General features: G+C 31.7%; 1 protein-coding gene across 1 annotated transcript in view; it reads left to right on the top strand.

The window, feature by feature from the left end:
• Window positions 1–16,452, top strand: part of LOC125498303 (cyanidin 3-O-glucoside 7-O-glucosyltransferase (acyl-glucose)-like) — a 54,967-nt gene that overhangs the window by 19,354 nt on the left and 19,161 nt on the right. The window contains exon 3 of the mRNA XM_048646385.2: window positions 687–742. Coding sequence (XP_048502342.2) covers window positions 687–742 — 56 coding nt within the window. The remainder of the gene's footprint in view (window positions 1–686; window positions 743–16,452) is intronic.

Below are 16,452 nucleotides of genomic sequence, written 5' to 3'. Positions count from 1 at the left end.
GTACAACATATCTCTATTATATAAGGGAAGGGGGGAGCTATAGCGTCCCCGAATGAAAAGACTATGTTACCCCCTTCCCATTCTAAATTACTAATTCACTTACAAATCAAAGGGGGCTTAAAAAAAATACCAAAATTATAATTATAACAATCACTCACAAGTCAACTAAAATCATAAAATTGCATAATTTACATTATGCAAATCACTAAAATGAGAAAACTTTATAAAAACTTAAAAATTCACTTACAAACTACAACCTATGAAAAAATTGACTTGAAATCAAAGTGTCCACTTTCTTTATAATTTATGAAGTACTGTACTTAGTTCAAAAATTAACTAAAAAATTATAATATTAAAAATCATAAATAAATTCAATAAAATTTCTATTTTGTTCATAGAATTTAACTTTGAAAAGTAAAAAATAAAATAAAAAGAATGGTGAGAGACTTAAGTGACAGAAACTAAACCAATTAAATTTTGCACTAAAAACAATTATACTTCGTATGTTTAATGTTCAAATTTTGACTCTTATGCCGAAGAAAAATCGAGTTTTTATTTTGAAAAAAATTCAAGCACGCATCGTGTGCAAAAAATTCTAGTATTATATGATGGAGGGAGTGGAATTTAGAATCTTTCTTTCTAGGGATAGAATTTAGATTCATTGATAAGTGCATTAACTCTTGTAGGTAGAAGCGGTGGATTTACTGGGGAAGTGGCTTGTGATGAATACCACAAATACAAGGTAAAAAAAAGTCAGAAATATATCTCTCAAAATATGATGAGCCTAATCACCAGTTAAAAACAATGAAGCTTGCTTGATGGAGGTGGTAGAAAACTCACCTTATAACTTTAATGTCACAAGTTTGAACCTTACTACCTATTTGTATTTGGGAATAAGGATTCTCTTATATCTACCCTACTCTAAAATGTTGACCTATGTAGTTGGACTAGCTGATCTGCGAGAAATGTTAGTCCAATAAGGTCATTCTTCTTATTGACGGGTTCTCTGGTTCCCCCTCCCCACCCCCCCAAAAAATCACCAGTTAAAAAGACATACTAACTATTACTCCATCCGTTTCAATTTAATCTACACACTTACACTTTTCACGCATGCCAATGTAAAACTTTGAGGACATATATCTTTAGTTTTGTATTTGTAAAAATTATAAAAAGTACATATTAATAAAATACATGTTATGATGAATCTAACAAGATCCCACATGACTATATATTCGTCCACTTATAAATCACAAATGATGGTCAAAGTGAAATTTGTGAATAGTGTAAAATGTCAAAGTGTGTAGATTAAATTGAAACGGAGGGAGTACACATTATTGAATGAGATTGTACAATAAATTATTGTGAGACGTAAATAGCATTTTGCTTAAAAACTTATAAGGTTAAAAGTTAGCTGTCAGATGTGGATAACTTTGATGGGTAAATGTTTGCTCTAAATGGACAACTTTCACTTATATAAAAGTGACTAATTTAAGGTAAAAAATTACCCTTTATTTACCCCCTTTTAACTTAAAAAACTAGTTTTTTTAGGCCCGAAATATGCCCTCGAGTACTTATATTTTTCATCTATTAATATTTAATTTCAAAATGATTACACCATATACCAATTGGTGTAGTGGTAAATGTGTCTTAATTCTTATTAATCATTTAGCCGATTCAACACATCATTATATTTTATCCAAAAAACACGATGACCAGTCTCTTGTTGGTTAATTGCACATGCGAGAAAATTCTAGTGCAAGAGGAAAGGTTCCACATGGCACCTAAAAGCACAACTGAACTGAATTAAATTATATCTACAATCAAGGAATTTGTGTTATGATTAACAATTTCAATGACCTTCTTTATGGACGTTTCCCCTCTGACCTTTGAACTCCATCTCCTGATTCGTATTATCGAACAACAACAATAAGATTTGATTAGCATCAAGAATAGTAATTTGTAACGCTACACCATTAATTACGAAGTAGATGACTCTAACGATCATGGTGAATTTCGAAAAGGAGAGATGGAGCAAGGAGATGATTGCAAAAAAGAAATCAAATAAGAAAAATAAACTTTATGGCTGGAAGTAGGCATTAACTGACACATTACTAACTACAATACATATCTATAATTCTGTGAAAACATGAATCATTAAAAGATGTTAGATCAAATGGCAAATCTTTGCAAATTCTTACCTAAGGACTGAGGTCAAGGGTTCAAGCCCAAACTTCAGCATATATTTTTTAAAATATTATCAAGCACACCTTTTAATATATTTATATAGACAATTCATCTATACTAATATATTAAAAGGCGTTCCTAAGCACAGAACGATGCCACGTGGCGCCTTCGCTTGGAGAATTTTATGCTATGTAATCCACACACACTAAAAAAAAAAAGAAAATGCATTATGTAAGATTCAATCCCGATATCACAAGCACATATACTAATATCTTAAACCACTAAACCAAGTGATACTTGATGTTAATATTTCAAAGTAAAATATTAATAAATGAAAATCATAATTACCTGGGATGTAACCCGGACCTAAAAACTAGTTTTAACTTAAAAAGTGACTCATTTTGATTAAAAGTATAGTGGTCTCCTAATAAATTTATTGTACCTCGAGTGCAAAGTATATAAGGTTGAATCTACAAACCAGTTATGGCATTTAATATCCTTATTTGACACCATTTGTTGCACGACCTAAGTGCCATGCCATTATCTTTCAAAAGTAAATATGAGTTCGAGAGAGAGAAAAATACTACATCCGTTTTAAATTAATTTACACACTTTTCTTTTTGGTCTGTTTCTTTCTAAATTATACACGATTGCTTTTTCTATTTTTGATAACATGTCATATTTACTTTTTTTTTTTCCACCCATGTCATCCACTTTTTAATATTTTAACCCACTTTTTAGTTATCTCTCTCAATTTTCAGTTTGTCTCTCATACTTTTGTGACATTGGAAAGAAGTTGAATTATACTTTAAAACAAGATCCATGTAAGATTTTAAGATATATTTAAATATTCATAAAAAAATACCAACAACAATTTTTCTAAAATTCTTAAATGACCTGAACTAATAATATTATCATGGAGTATTTTTTGATCAACTAGATTTAAAATGGAACTTTTTGTCAAATGCATCCCTTTAAAGTGGTTACGTGTTAATTGAAGCCCTTTCATTTCAATCTCTTCAATTGCAGCATTAATAAACCAAACACTTTTAAGTTGCAGTCGAAAAGGCGTTACAATAAGTCGGATTTAGACTACAACGTGAAAGTGATGGTTTACTTGAGGCTGTAATTGAAGAGATCGAAATAAAAGAGTTTCAATTAAAAAATGACCACTTTAAATGATTGCATTTGACAAAAAAATTCTTTTAAAAGAGTTTGATATGCATGGCTAGTATGCATATTGTTTTAAAACATATCTAGTACTTCTATGACTATCTATGATTCTTACTTTTTCTAATATCTCTATTATATAAGGGAAGGGAGAGCAATGGTGTCCTCTTTTGAAATGCCTATTTTACCCCCCATCCTTTTCTAAATTACAAATTCACTTACAAACTACAACCTATGAAAAAATTGACTTGAAATCAAAGTGTCCACTTTCTTTACAATTTATGAAGTATTGTACTTAATTCAAAAGTCAACTAAAAAATTATAATATTAGAAATCATAGATAAATTCAATAAAATTTCTATTTTGTTCATAGAATTTAACTTTGAAAAGTAAAAAAAAAAAAAAACAAAAAGAATGGTGAGAGACTTAAGTGACAGAAACTAAACCAATCAAATTTTGCAACTAAAAACAATATACTTCGTATGTCTAATGTTCAAATTTTGACTCTTATGTCGAAGAAAATCGAGTTTATGTTTCGAAAAAATTCAAGCACGCATCGTGCGCAAAAAATGCTAGTAATGTATATAAGGCTATAAGCTGCACATAAATTTATCAAATTGAGAAAAGTTTTATGCTTAAACCTTGCAATATTGACTCATAACTTTTTATTGATATATTTCGCCCAATACTGAACCGAATTGTGTTGACTGCTAATAATTGATAATGATAAATCAATTTGGTTCAAAGTGAAGTTAAATTAAACTAGGTACTTCATATAATCTTAATATAGCCATTACTAAATTGTTCTAAACCAAACATAATCCAACCAACCTAACGATCTTTTAAAGAACTTTACTACGTAAGTCCTCTTGGTCTTTTTCGCTTGCTATATGTATCCATTTTTTATGTCTTTTTTTTTTTAATCTATTTTGACAAAAGTTTCTCTCTATACTTTCAAGACTCCACATTCACACATCTTTTTCTTTTCTTTCCAAATATTTACAAATATAAGGCAGATGTATCAAGTATATATACTTATAACAAAATAAAGCCCCTATTATAAATAGATACGTAATTTGGGAAAGTTTGAAAAAGAGATATCAGTAGTAGAAAAGAGAGAAAAAAGCATTTATTATACTTTAGAAAAATATTAGATTTTTTTTCAAATTGAATTCAACCTCAATATTGGCCATTGAGATCCTAAAAGATATGACTTTGTATTTGTAGGCTTTTATACACATGTTAAAATCCGACCCTATATATATACTAGTATTTTTGGCACGCGATGCGTGCGTGCATAGATTTTAGTATTTATGTTGGGCACGCGTAATCATTCACTTATGCTTAATCACAATTTTATACGCAACATATTGTGGAATAAAAATGTCATTTTTGAATTGACATGTTTTTACATGTAAAACCGTATATTTTGAACTATTGTGTTCTTTAAAACAAAATTATAGTGAACTTAATATGTTTAAAGGGTAGAGTGCTAATGTTTTATAACTATTATCACTCCCTTACCATTCCTTATATGATAGAAATTGTAAATAGTAGACAATAAGCAATATTTTATGAGTTGCATAAGTTTGATATTCTGTAAAAATAATATGCGGTGAAAATGTAATAATGTTATTATTATCAATATTTGGTAACCATTTTTTAATTGAAGATTCTCATTTTATCAATGATCTTGAAACTTTTTTGTGTAAAGCTTTCAATCAAATTCATTTTTTTTTTTACTTGTGTCTTAATTAGGTAATTATTTATTTTAATCTTAGCTTCTTTAATATGGAAATAACTTCTATCTTCTTTCTTTCCTAATATTTTCTTTTTCTTAAGGGTATTTTTGTATTTTCAAAGGAGGACACCATGCCTTCCCCCTTCTTCACTTATATAATAGAGACTAGCCGTATATGCACGTGATGCGTGCGTCGACAATCTTATGTATAAATAGGCATATATTTTTTTAATATAAAATTATTTTGGTAGTGATTTAAAATATTGAGGTTTCTTTTGTAGATGTTATTATCTTTTCGAACTAAAGGTGACCGATTTTTAACTATTAGAAAGTTTTGATCGAGATTTAATAATTCGTTGTCAGCGGTTTTAGTATATCTTTCACGATTGTAAATGTTAATAAACCGTATTGTTTGAACTTTGTAAATACGAAGTATTATGTTATCAGGATATATCACTAACTTTTTTTTAATCGAAGATTCTAATTAATTTCGTGAATCGATTGTGTCAATCAAGTCAAGTTATTAATGGTGGTGGCATATATTCCATTTTTTACTTATTTCATATGTCAAGTTGCATTGATTCTTATTTTTAAATTTATTATAAAAAAACGTTTTAATTTATTAAAGGGTAAAGTCATTTCAAATGGGGACACCACACCTTCTCCCTTGGCTTATCTCTATTATATAAAGGAAGGGGGAGCAATGGTGTCCTCTTTTGAAATGTCTATCTTACCCCCCTTTCCTTTCTACATTACAAAAGGAATGTCAAAATCAAAATTGACACTCAAAGAAAACTGCTGAAAATTAATTTACAACACTCACTCACAAATCACTTAAAAGAAGAAACTTTACAAATCACTCATACAATTGAGAAACTCACGTTATAAAAATCACGCAAATCACTCAAATAATCAATAAACTTTATTAAAACTTAAAATAACATACAAACTAAAACTAATAACCTAGAACGTCAATACATACATAAACATTTACAAAAATTTACTTACAAATCACTATTCTCAAGAACCATTCACAATTAATGGTGGGTCATGATAAAAATAGAGGTGTATTTGTAGTGAAATCAGAATTTAGAAGTCAGACAAGAAAAAAATTAATTACTTTTTTATAGTGTTTCCTATATATAATGAAACTTTTACATTGGACCTATCTTTTTCTATTATATAATAGCGATTAATTATCAAGGTAAAAAGCTTTATGTAAAATATCATTCAAGAATTAAATTACAACATATCTCTATTATATAAGGGAATGGGGGAGTTATGGTGTCCCTGAATGAAGAGACTATGTTATCCCCTTCCCATTCTAAATTACAAATTCACTTACAAATCAATGGGGGTTTCAAACAAAAACACCAAAAAAATAATTATAACAATCACTCACAAGTCAACTAAGGGCTTGTTCTCCCCAACTTATTTTCAGTTCAGTTCAATTCAGCTCCAATAAGTTTAGTTCAGTTCAGTTCAGATTAGTTCAGGTCAGTTCAGTTCAGTTCAGATCAGTTCAGTTCAGTTCAGCTCCATTCTTTTATAACCATTTTGTTAAATACTATTATTATGTTGGTATAATTTATTTTACTAATTACTCTTATTATTATTATTATTATTATTATTATTATTATTATTATTATTATTATTATTATTATTATTATGATTATGATTATTATGATTATTATTTAAATATATATCATTACTATTAAGTATTATTATTATTATTATTATTATTATTATTATTATCATTATTATTGTTTCTATATTTTTTTTTTATTATAACTTTACTCATTATTATTACTATTATTATTAGGAAGAACATGGTTTAGGTCAAAGCACAAATAAACCCACTTTTTTAGCCCATAAACCAATCAAATCGCGTCAAGACGGTTTATGATGTAATTTTCGCGGTCCAACCCAATCATTATTTTTATTACTAAATATTTTTATATTATTAAATCTAATTACTAAAATAGTAATGTTAATTTACTTCTCAAATATTATTGTTATTATATATCATCAAGTATTAATATATTAATACAAATAATATAAAATAATTATTATTAATTATCATTATTATCATTAATTATTATTATGATTATTATTATTAATTTATGATTATTAATATTATTTATTTATAACTATCATTTAAAAATATCCAAAATACTATTATTGTTATTCATTATTATTACTTATCATTATAATTATTATTTAATATTCATATTTATTACATTCAATTTAATGCAATTTAATTTAATTCAATTCAATTCAATTCAGTTCAATTCAGTTCAGTTCAGTTCAGCTCCAATAAGTTCAGTTCAGTTCAGTTCAGCTCTAATAAGTTCAATTCAGTTCAGTTCAGCTATTTTATGCCGAAGAGAACAGGCCCTAAAATCACAAACTTGCATAATTTACGTTATGCAAATCACTAAAATGAGGAAACTTTACAAAAACTTAAAAATTCACTTATAAACTACAACCTATGAAAAAATTGGCTTGAAATCAAAGTGTCCACTTTCTTTACAATTTATGAAGTATTGTACTTAATTCAAAAATCAACTAGAAAATTATAATATTAGAAATCATAAATAAATTCAATAAAATTTCTATTTTGTTCATAGAATTTAACTTTGAAAAGTAAAAAAAAAAAAAAGACAAAAAGAATGGTGAGAGACTTAAGTGAATGAAACTAAACCAATACAACTAAAAACAATTATACTTCGTATGTCTAATGTTTAAATTTTGACTCTTATGCTGAAGAAAATCGAGTTTTTGTTGCGAAAAAAATTCAAGCACGCATCGCATGCAAAAAATTCTAGTATAATAGAGATAAAGGGACTAATAAAGGGAGTACAAATGCAAAGGCGCATCACTTCATGCATGAGCCAATCACACACTATTAGGAGCGTAATTAATTGTTCAACTAATGAATTTTTCAACTAATCCACTATCCACTTAGGGTGAAATAGCTGGAAGGAAGGTTTAAATCAATTAGTAATGCCACGAGGATCAGATCAAACTTTCATTTGTCACATACTTGCATGCACGTATGTAACTTGTTTGTATATATCTTTTTCCTCTACATCAAGTCAATGGAATCCATGTGTAATTAGGGGTGGAGCTAAGATTCTCAATCAAGGATAGCATGAAAAAACTATACACTAGCAGTTCATGAATCATAATACTGTATATAATTCACGTTAAACACTTATAGTCCTTTTTTAAATATATGGTATGATAATATTATAGGAAATTATTTCCTGTGACTTGAATTCGGTCATTTACAACTTTAGCGTCCTAGATTTAACATTTTTTAGTTGTACTTGAAAGTTTGGGCTACTCGAAAAGGGTTATTGGTGCTAATTTTCTCTAGTCATACCAATTATATAAAATGTTATATTGATTCATATGTTGTGTTCGATTGGTATAGACAATGGTGGAATTTGTATTACTGATGGCAAGAAAATATGCTCTTATCTTATTAACTTCAATAAAATATCAAAATTTCAAAACACTTACTAGTAAATTTTAGATATATTAATAGTTAGAATTGTGTATTGTTAAATGTGAAAAGTTTTTCTTATTAATTAAGTAGAAAGAAGGAGCGAGTTTACAATTTACATAGTTCAATAACTTTATGTAAGAGGACAAAATTTGGTTTAATATTCTACTTGGAATTTACAAGTGTGTTTGAGACTTTGGTAAAGATGGAAAAGATAACAAGAGAAAAAAAAGGAAAAAAAGAAAAAAAAAAACTAACATTGTACTATGCAAGGAATGGGAATCGAACCTAAGTGATCATGATTTATTAAAGGACAATCAACCACTCTGTCATGCGAAGTGCAACATATACTTCGCTAGTTCTTTAATTTTTTATTTTTTGTTTTCTCAGCCAAATTTTTTTTGAACTTTTTCGAAGGGTAGCATATGTTATCCCTTGTTACTTAATAGATCCTTCCTGGGTATAACAAACCCTATAAGGTTGCTAGTTGCTACACTCTTGATCAAGATTTTCTCGTAGGCTATAGCTAGCTTTTTTCCAGTTGGATGATCATCCCATATTATCAGATATAGTGTCATTTTTGAAACCTATTAATGTTTGATTGGGTTCAGCTAAGCTTGATAATCTTAAGTATTTCCTTAAGTGTATTATCTATTGCGGATTAGCAAAAGAATCAAGAATTTTCTATTAGGAAGATCGAGTGATCATCTACATAATAATTCATTGAGAAATTATATATTGTTATCAACAATGCAACTTCTTATAGATATCCTAAACGACAGAATAAGCCATATGGCATGCATATGTGAGTCCTCCTTAGTTATGCTCTGTCGATAGTGATAATGAGTGGAGTTTAATTAGCTCAAGCTTAGAATTGTTCAAGTCGATTGACTTGTAATCGAGTTTGACTAGTGTTAAGATCATATGTTGCTAGTGTAATAATGCCAACTCAGCTGTAACTAACTCCTACCAGTTGTAACAGAAAGTAGTTACTTTATTTTCCCTCTCTTGTACAACTTCAACTATAAAAGTAGAATCACAACTTGTAAATTATTTATTCAATACAATTACAATATTACATTCATTCTGATTTTACACAATCAATTTCTCTCTTCTTTCTCTCTCAACATCTATGAAAGCTTACGAAGATTCTCATGACATAAATGAAACTTTGTTCATGAAAACTAACATGGTATCAGAGCTAGTGCTCATTTTTCTCCTGCAATTCAGCTGATTTTAGCATTTTCATCTGATTAATCGGAGATTCTGGTTCGTAATTCTTAAATTTCTCTGAAACTCTTTCTCTGAACATTTTTTCAATTCTTTTCTCTGAAATTCGTTAATCGATATTGTTACATTGTGATTCTGAAAAATTAGAAGTTGAGATTGAATTAAACTTCTATATTGCTGAATTTTCTTGATTGAAATTCTGAGAAAACTAGTGATTTCATCTGCAATTTGTTGTAATTCTGCTCTCAATTGATCTTAAACTTCAAAATTAGGATCGATTTCTTGTTTTTGATTTCAATTCTAATTAAATTCTACCCTGTCTTTCCTCATAACCCGATTCATTCTTCATTTTCCTTCTCAAAAATTTATTATACACCTACACTAGAGCTTACACATAATCCTACTTTTGTCTATTATCTTCATCTTGCTGATAACACATCTCAACAACTAGTATTTTCTGTTAGCTTAGACTGCCACCACTAGCAGAATAAGCTTTGGAGAAAAGCACGAAAAACCCAACAAAAGAGAGAAGATAAGAGAAGGAAGAAGAGAGTGTTTGTTTTTGTGTATATCTTAAACTGACCAGAAGCACTGATTTTATAGGAGAAAATCAGGCCGAAACGGAAGGCTTTAATTGGGCGAATAATATGGGATTGCCATCAATCCTGTAACGATAAAAAACGTTACAAAACTCCAACAGTCATATACACGCTCAGTCTCGGGTCCAAAACTTTAGTTAAGTTAAGTTTGAAGCCCAAGGCCCATGGCCCTGGCGCGGCGGTGCGCGCGTGTGTGATAGCAAGCCCAAACCAAACATGACATCCAACCACAAAAGCATCTCAAGTACCAACTCAATGAAAGGAAGGATGGAGGGAATATATAAACAAGGAGGCATTCCCTCCCACAAGCAATGTGGGACAAAAGAATAAAAAAAGCTAAGGCTTTTCAAGCCTTAACTCCAACACCTACTGATCCTAAGGAGGTAACAACACGGGAACGTGCTAATAACATGATTTGTGGCTAGATTCTAAAGTCACTAGGACCTATGATCATGAAAAGTGTTCTACACTTACCTTATTCTCGAGCTGTATGGATAGACCTAGAGGAGAGGTGTGTCATTCCTGTGTAGCATAATTATATTCACTGTAGAAAAAATTAGCCAATCTGAATCAAGAGAATGATGATGTTTCATCATTGTTTTACTTAGATGAAGGTCCTCCGAGATCAATTAGATGAAGGTCCTCCATGAAAATGTACTTTTAGTATTACAAAACAATTCTTGAAGATACAACAAGATTAGAGATTAGTTCACTTTCATATGAAGTTGAAGGAGGGTTATTAAAAAGTCAGGACTAACATATTGATGATGGAATCATTACCACCTATAACTTAGGCTTATGGACTTCTTCTTCAAGAACATAAATATGTTCTTAATACTCAAGATAATGATCTTATGGCTTTAGCTGTGAACAAGAGGTTCTATTCAGATCCAAGCAAGAGCTATAAGGCACCTATTCCATCTGGTAATACATCAGGAACAAATAGGGGATCTCACTATATTGTACTCATTGCAAAATATCTGACCATAGTGTTGAAAGGTGATTCAAGCTACATGGCTACCCTACTGACTGGAAGCCTAATCCTCAGAAGAAATTTGTTGTTGCCACTACTGTTAAACCAACATTTTCTTCTCCTGAATGTGCAACAATGAAGTGTTCTCTGCAATTTACTCACGACTCTTGTATACTACAAGGCCCTCCCCTGATAGCACTTATTCTTCTTGGTAATTTGCATAATGGTCTTTACTTTGCTGCTCTTGATCCTGGCTATCATAATGGTTCTACTTCTTGCTCTAATTTCGCCTTAAATGTTGCTTCTGAAGAATTGTATAAAAATAATGCTCTCTTTGTTGTTTCTTATGATGCTAATTAAATTATGGCACCTAAGATTGGGACACTTACCATTCAGCCAACTCAAACATGTATTTCCTGACATGAATAATACTCATGATCTTGATTGCATTTGTCAAGTATGTCCAAAGGCAAAGCAATGCAGAAACAATTGCCCTATAAGTACTACTTCTACTGATAGACCTTTTCAACTGCTACACATTGACATATGGGGAGCTTATAAACACCCTACCATAAATGGATGTAAGTTCTTCCTCACTATTGTTGATGATTTCACAAGGTATACATGGGTTCATTTTCTTAAGTTCAAATATGATGTTTTGCCTATATTAATTCATTATGTTGCATATGTGGAGAATCAATTCTCTTGCCTTATCAACACTATCATAATTGACAATGCAAAACAATTCTGTGAGGGATCTATGCTGCAATTCTATCTCTAAGGGCATCATCCACCAGAAAAGTTGCTCTAACACCCCTCAACAAAATGGCCTTGCTGACGGGAAACATAGACACCTTTTAGAGTGTGCTAGAGCCCTATTCTTTCAGTTTAATATTTGTATACACCTTTGGGGAGAATGTGTGCTCACAACCACACATATCATCAACAGGATGCCTCTTATGGTCCTTAAACATCTATCACCATGTCAAAAACTTCATAATGTTGCTTCTGAGCTCTCTCACCTAAGAGTATTTGGTAGCTTCTGTTTTGTTTCTACCTTTAAAATTGGAAGAACAAAATTTGACTCTAGGGATGAAGCTTGTGTTTTCATTGGCTATCCATAAGAAAGCCTACAAAGTCTACAATCTTCTCAATCACAAAATTGTTGTTTCTAGGGATGTTGTTTTTCATGAACAACATTTCTCATTTCACATTAAATACTCTCCAAACACTTCATCTTTCCAATTCTTTCTTCCTGTTGTCAATAATGATCATATTTTCTATGATCTATTTGAACATGTTCAACATAAACACCACTTCCTTCTTTTGCTTCTACTAATTCTGATTCTGGCATTACTTCTTTTTCACATAACACTACTCCATTTACATCTCCTGACACTCCCTCTCCATGTATCATTCATATCCCTCTCCTACATCCATTTTACCTACATATTCTCCTTCTCCACCTGTATTAGAACCCCACCTAGACACATATCTAGACCTTCTAAACCTCCTACTTGGTTACAAGATTATGTATGTCAAACCTCCTCCTCACATTAGTGTAATCTTGTGGCCTTCTTTGCTTTACCTATCTCTTCTCAAGCTTTCATAGCTAACTCTATAGACCTCAATGAACCTACCAGTTACTATGAAGTTGTTTCTAATCCACTATGGGTTACAACCATGGACAAATAGCTTACAACTCTTGCACAAAACCATACTTGGGATGTTGTTTATCTTCCAATAGGGAAGAAACCAATTGGTTCAAAATGGGTGTTCAAGATAAACTAAGGGCAGATGGGAAAGTTAAAAGATATAAAGTCAGGCTAGTGGCAAAAGGCTATAATTAGAAGTATGACGTTGATTACATGGATACATTCTCTCCTATCATCAAAATGCCCACAGTTAGGTGTATCCTAGCATTACTAGCATATAAAGGTTGGAAATTGTTCCAACTAAATGTCAATAATGCCTTCCTACACAGAGATCTCTATGAAGACCTGAAACAAGTCACTATATAGGCTGAAACAAGCCTCCAAATAATGGTTTGCAAAGTTAGTTACAACTCTTGTTCTTGAAGGATTCACTCAGGCAAAGAATGACTACAACTTATTTACTAAGGTTCAAGGCTCATCTATCACCATTGTTGTTGTTTATGTTGATAACATGATCATCACTATATATGCTGAAACAAGCCTCCAAACAATGGTTTGCAAAGTTAGTTACAGCTCTTGTTCTTGAAGGAACACTCAGGCAAAGAATGACTACAACTTGTTTACTAAGGTTCAAGGCTCATCTATCACCATTGTTGCTATTTATGTTGATAATATGATCATCACAAGCAATGATATTGCAAGCATCAATCACTTGAAACACCATCTTGATCAGGCTTTTAGTATAAAAGATCTTGGTGAGTTAAGCTTCTTTTAGGCTTAAAAAATTTGTTATCTTCTTGAGGGTATTACTATGACTCAGAAGAAATTCACAAAAGAGCTCTTACTTTCTTTTGTCTTCTCCACCTTCAAATCAGCAGTAACACCACTTCCTCCAACCTTAAGTTACCAGCCACCCCAGGCAACATTCTCACAGACCCTACTTCTTATAGATGCTTAGTTGGGAAGTTGAACTTCCTAACTCACACTAGGCCAGACCTCTCATATTCAGTTCATGTGCTCAGTCAATTTATGTACTCTCCAAGGACTGCTCATACAGATGCTTTACATCATGTCCTGTCTTATGTCTTACACACTCCTGGCCAAGGCATAGTACTAAAGGGTGCTCCTACTCTTAAGCTTCAAGCTTTCTCTGACTCAGACTGGGCTTCTTGCCCTGACTCCAAAATATCACTCTCAGGCTACTTGCTCATGTCAGGAGACTCCCCTATTAGTTGGAAAAGCAAGAAGCAAGCTATAGTTTCAAGGTCATCCTTAGAGGCAGAATACATGGCAATGGCTAGTGCTGCTACTGAGATCACTTGGTTGGTTAGAGAGCTACACGTACTTGATCTCACACCATTCATACTTCAATGTGTTAACCAATCTGCTTTACATATTGCTCAGAACCCTGTGTTCCATGAGAGAACCAAACATATTGACCTAGATTGCCACTTTACTAGAGAGAATGTGATGGAAGGTCTCGTCGAACTAACTTATTTACCTACTAAGCAACAACTAGCTGGTGTATTTACAAAAGTTCTCATTTCTTCTCAATTTCAGCTTCTATTGAACAAGCATGGCATGATTTATAACCCTGCCAGCCTTGAGGGCGAAGGTTAAGATTATAGGCTGCTGGTGTCATAATGACATCTCAACTTTTGCTTGTAACTAACTCCTACTAGTTGTAAAAAAACATAGTTAGTTTGTTTTTCCTCTCTTAACAGGGGCCTGGGGCGGGATGCGCAACCGCACAAGACCCCGGTGTTAGAAAGGCCCCAAAATTTTGTACTTAACCCTGTACTACAAATAGATTAGCAACAAATTGATATGGAGGAGTTGGTAAGATAATGCGCTTTTTAAAGCTTAGATGTAAGGTTCGAATCCTAGCAAAATCACCTATTTTTATTTTTGACAGCAAGCTAGCCATAATTACTTTATATTTTTCCCTCCTTCAGAGGCAGTAAGCCATTTACAAGGCATTTCATTAATGTCTCCTACACTACTCTATGAATTAAATTTCCCCAATTCTCTAGATTCATCTACTCCATGAATTAAATTTCCCCAATTGTCCAGATTCATGGAGTTCATCTTCATTCTTCCTGTCTTATAATTTGAAGAGATGGTTCCTTTGCTTGGTACTAAATTTTAACAGTTTAATCTGCAATTTTATCATGAAATTGATTACTTCCTCCGTTTTTTTAGATGTTACACTTTTCAAATCACAGACTCCTAGGTAATTTTTGGAGAGGAAAGAGATAGAGAGAATAAAAAACAAAAGGGTCCCATGTGAACATGTGATAGGAGAAAGATAAAGAGAAGTTATTACCTAAAATAAAAGTGTAACATCTAATTTAAAACGTCCTAAAATAGAAAGTGTAACATCTAAAAAAAACGGAGGAAGTATTAAAATGTTAGAATTCGTTAAAGATCTGATCTTTCTATTATACATTCAGCACAACATCTGATACAAAGAGATTTACAAGTTTCAAAAATACAATATACAGTCTTTTAAATTGAGGAAAAAAATTGATAGTCAAATAATGAAAACTTATGAAACTACATCAAGATAGCAATTAACAACACAATATTTCAAAGGTAATTCTAAATGTTTATGGTTTTCAATTTTATATCACATGAAATAATTCTTGTCAATTACTTCTGTTCAGGTTGATAAAAACTGAAACTTTATTTGTTTTGTTTGTATAAGGTTATAGGAGACTAAAGGTTAATTTGTTAATTTAAGTCAAAAATGATAAACTAAGAGTTTACAAATATTAGAGAGAGAATGAGAGAGAAACTTAGAGAGAGAAACCTTGAGCCCCTAGAACTACCATGGCAAACCATGAAAAGAAGAAGAAAACCAAACCAAAACCCCCTCCAAGCCATACAAACCTGCTTTGCAAACAATCTACCCCTAACCAGTAACAGCTCTGAGATTGCAAATCTATTCAAAACCCACGGAGCCATTGACTATATCTATATCCCCGCCATTAAAGAACACAGCTCCACCAAGTATGCTTTTGTTAGATTCCAATACCCACAATCATTACCCACGACAATTCGTGATGAGAACGGTAGAATTGTGGGATCAAATCGTATCACAGTGTTCCCAGCTAAGATGGATAAACCTCCCCCTACTAATCACAAACCCCCCAAAAGACACCTTCCTCCTCCACCAAAGAACTTACCAAGAAACCCCCAGTTCACTGCCCCCTCCATTAGGGACTCCAGAACTTACAAAGAAGCGGCAAACAACCAAAACAAAAAAAACCCCTCAACACCCCCTCCAAACCCACCCACAAACCTGTTCTCACTCATCCAAAACCCAATCACCTTCCCCTACGAAAACCAAATATTTGAAAAACCAAACATATCAACTCCAAACCCCT

Source organism: Beta vulgaris, chromosome 6, assembly GCF_026745355.1.
Source record: "Beta vulgaris subsp. vulgaris cultivar EL10 chromosome 6, EL10.2, whole genome shotgun sequence".
In the NCBI taxonomy this organism is placed as follows: Eukaryota; Viridiplantae; Streptophyta; class Magnoliopsida; order Caryophyllales; family Amaranthaceae; genus Beta; species Beta vulgaris.
This window is presented reverse-complemented; position numbering and strand designations above follow the sequence as displayed.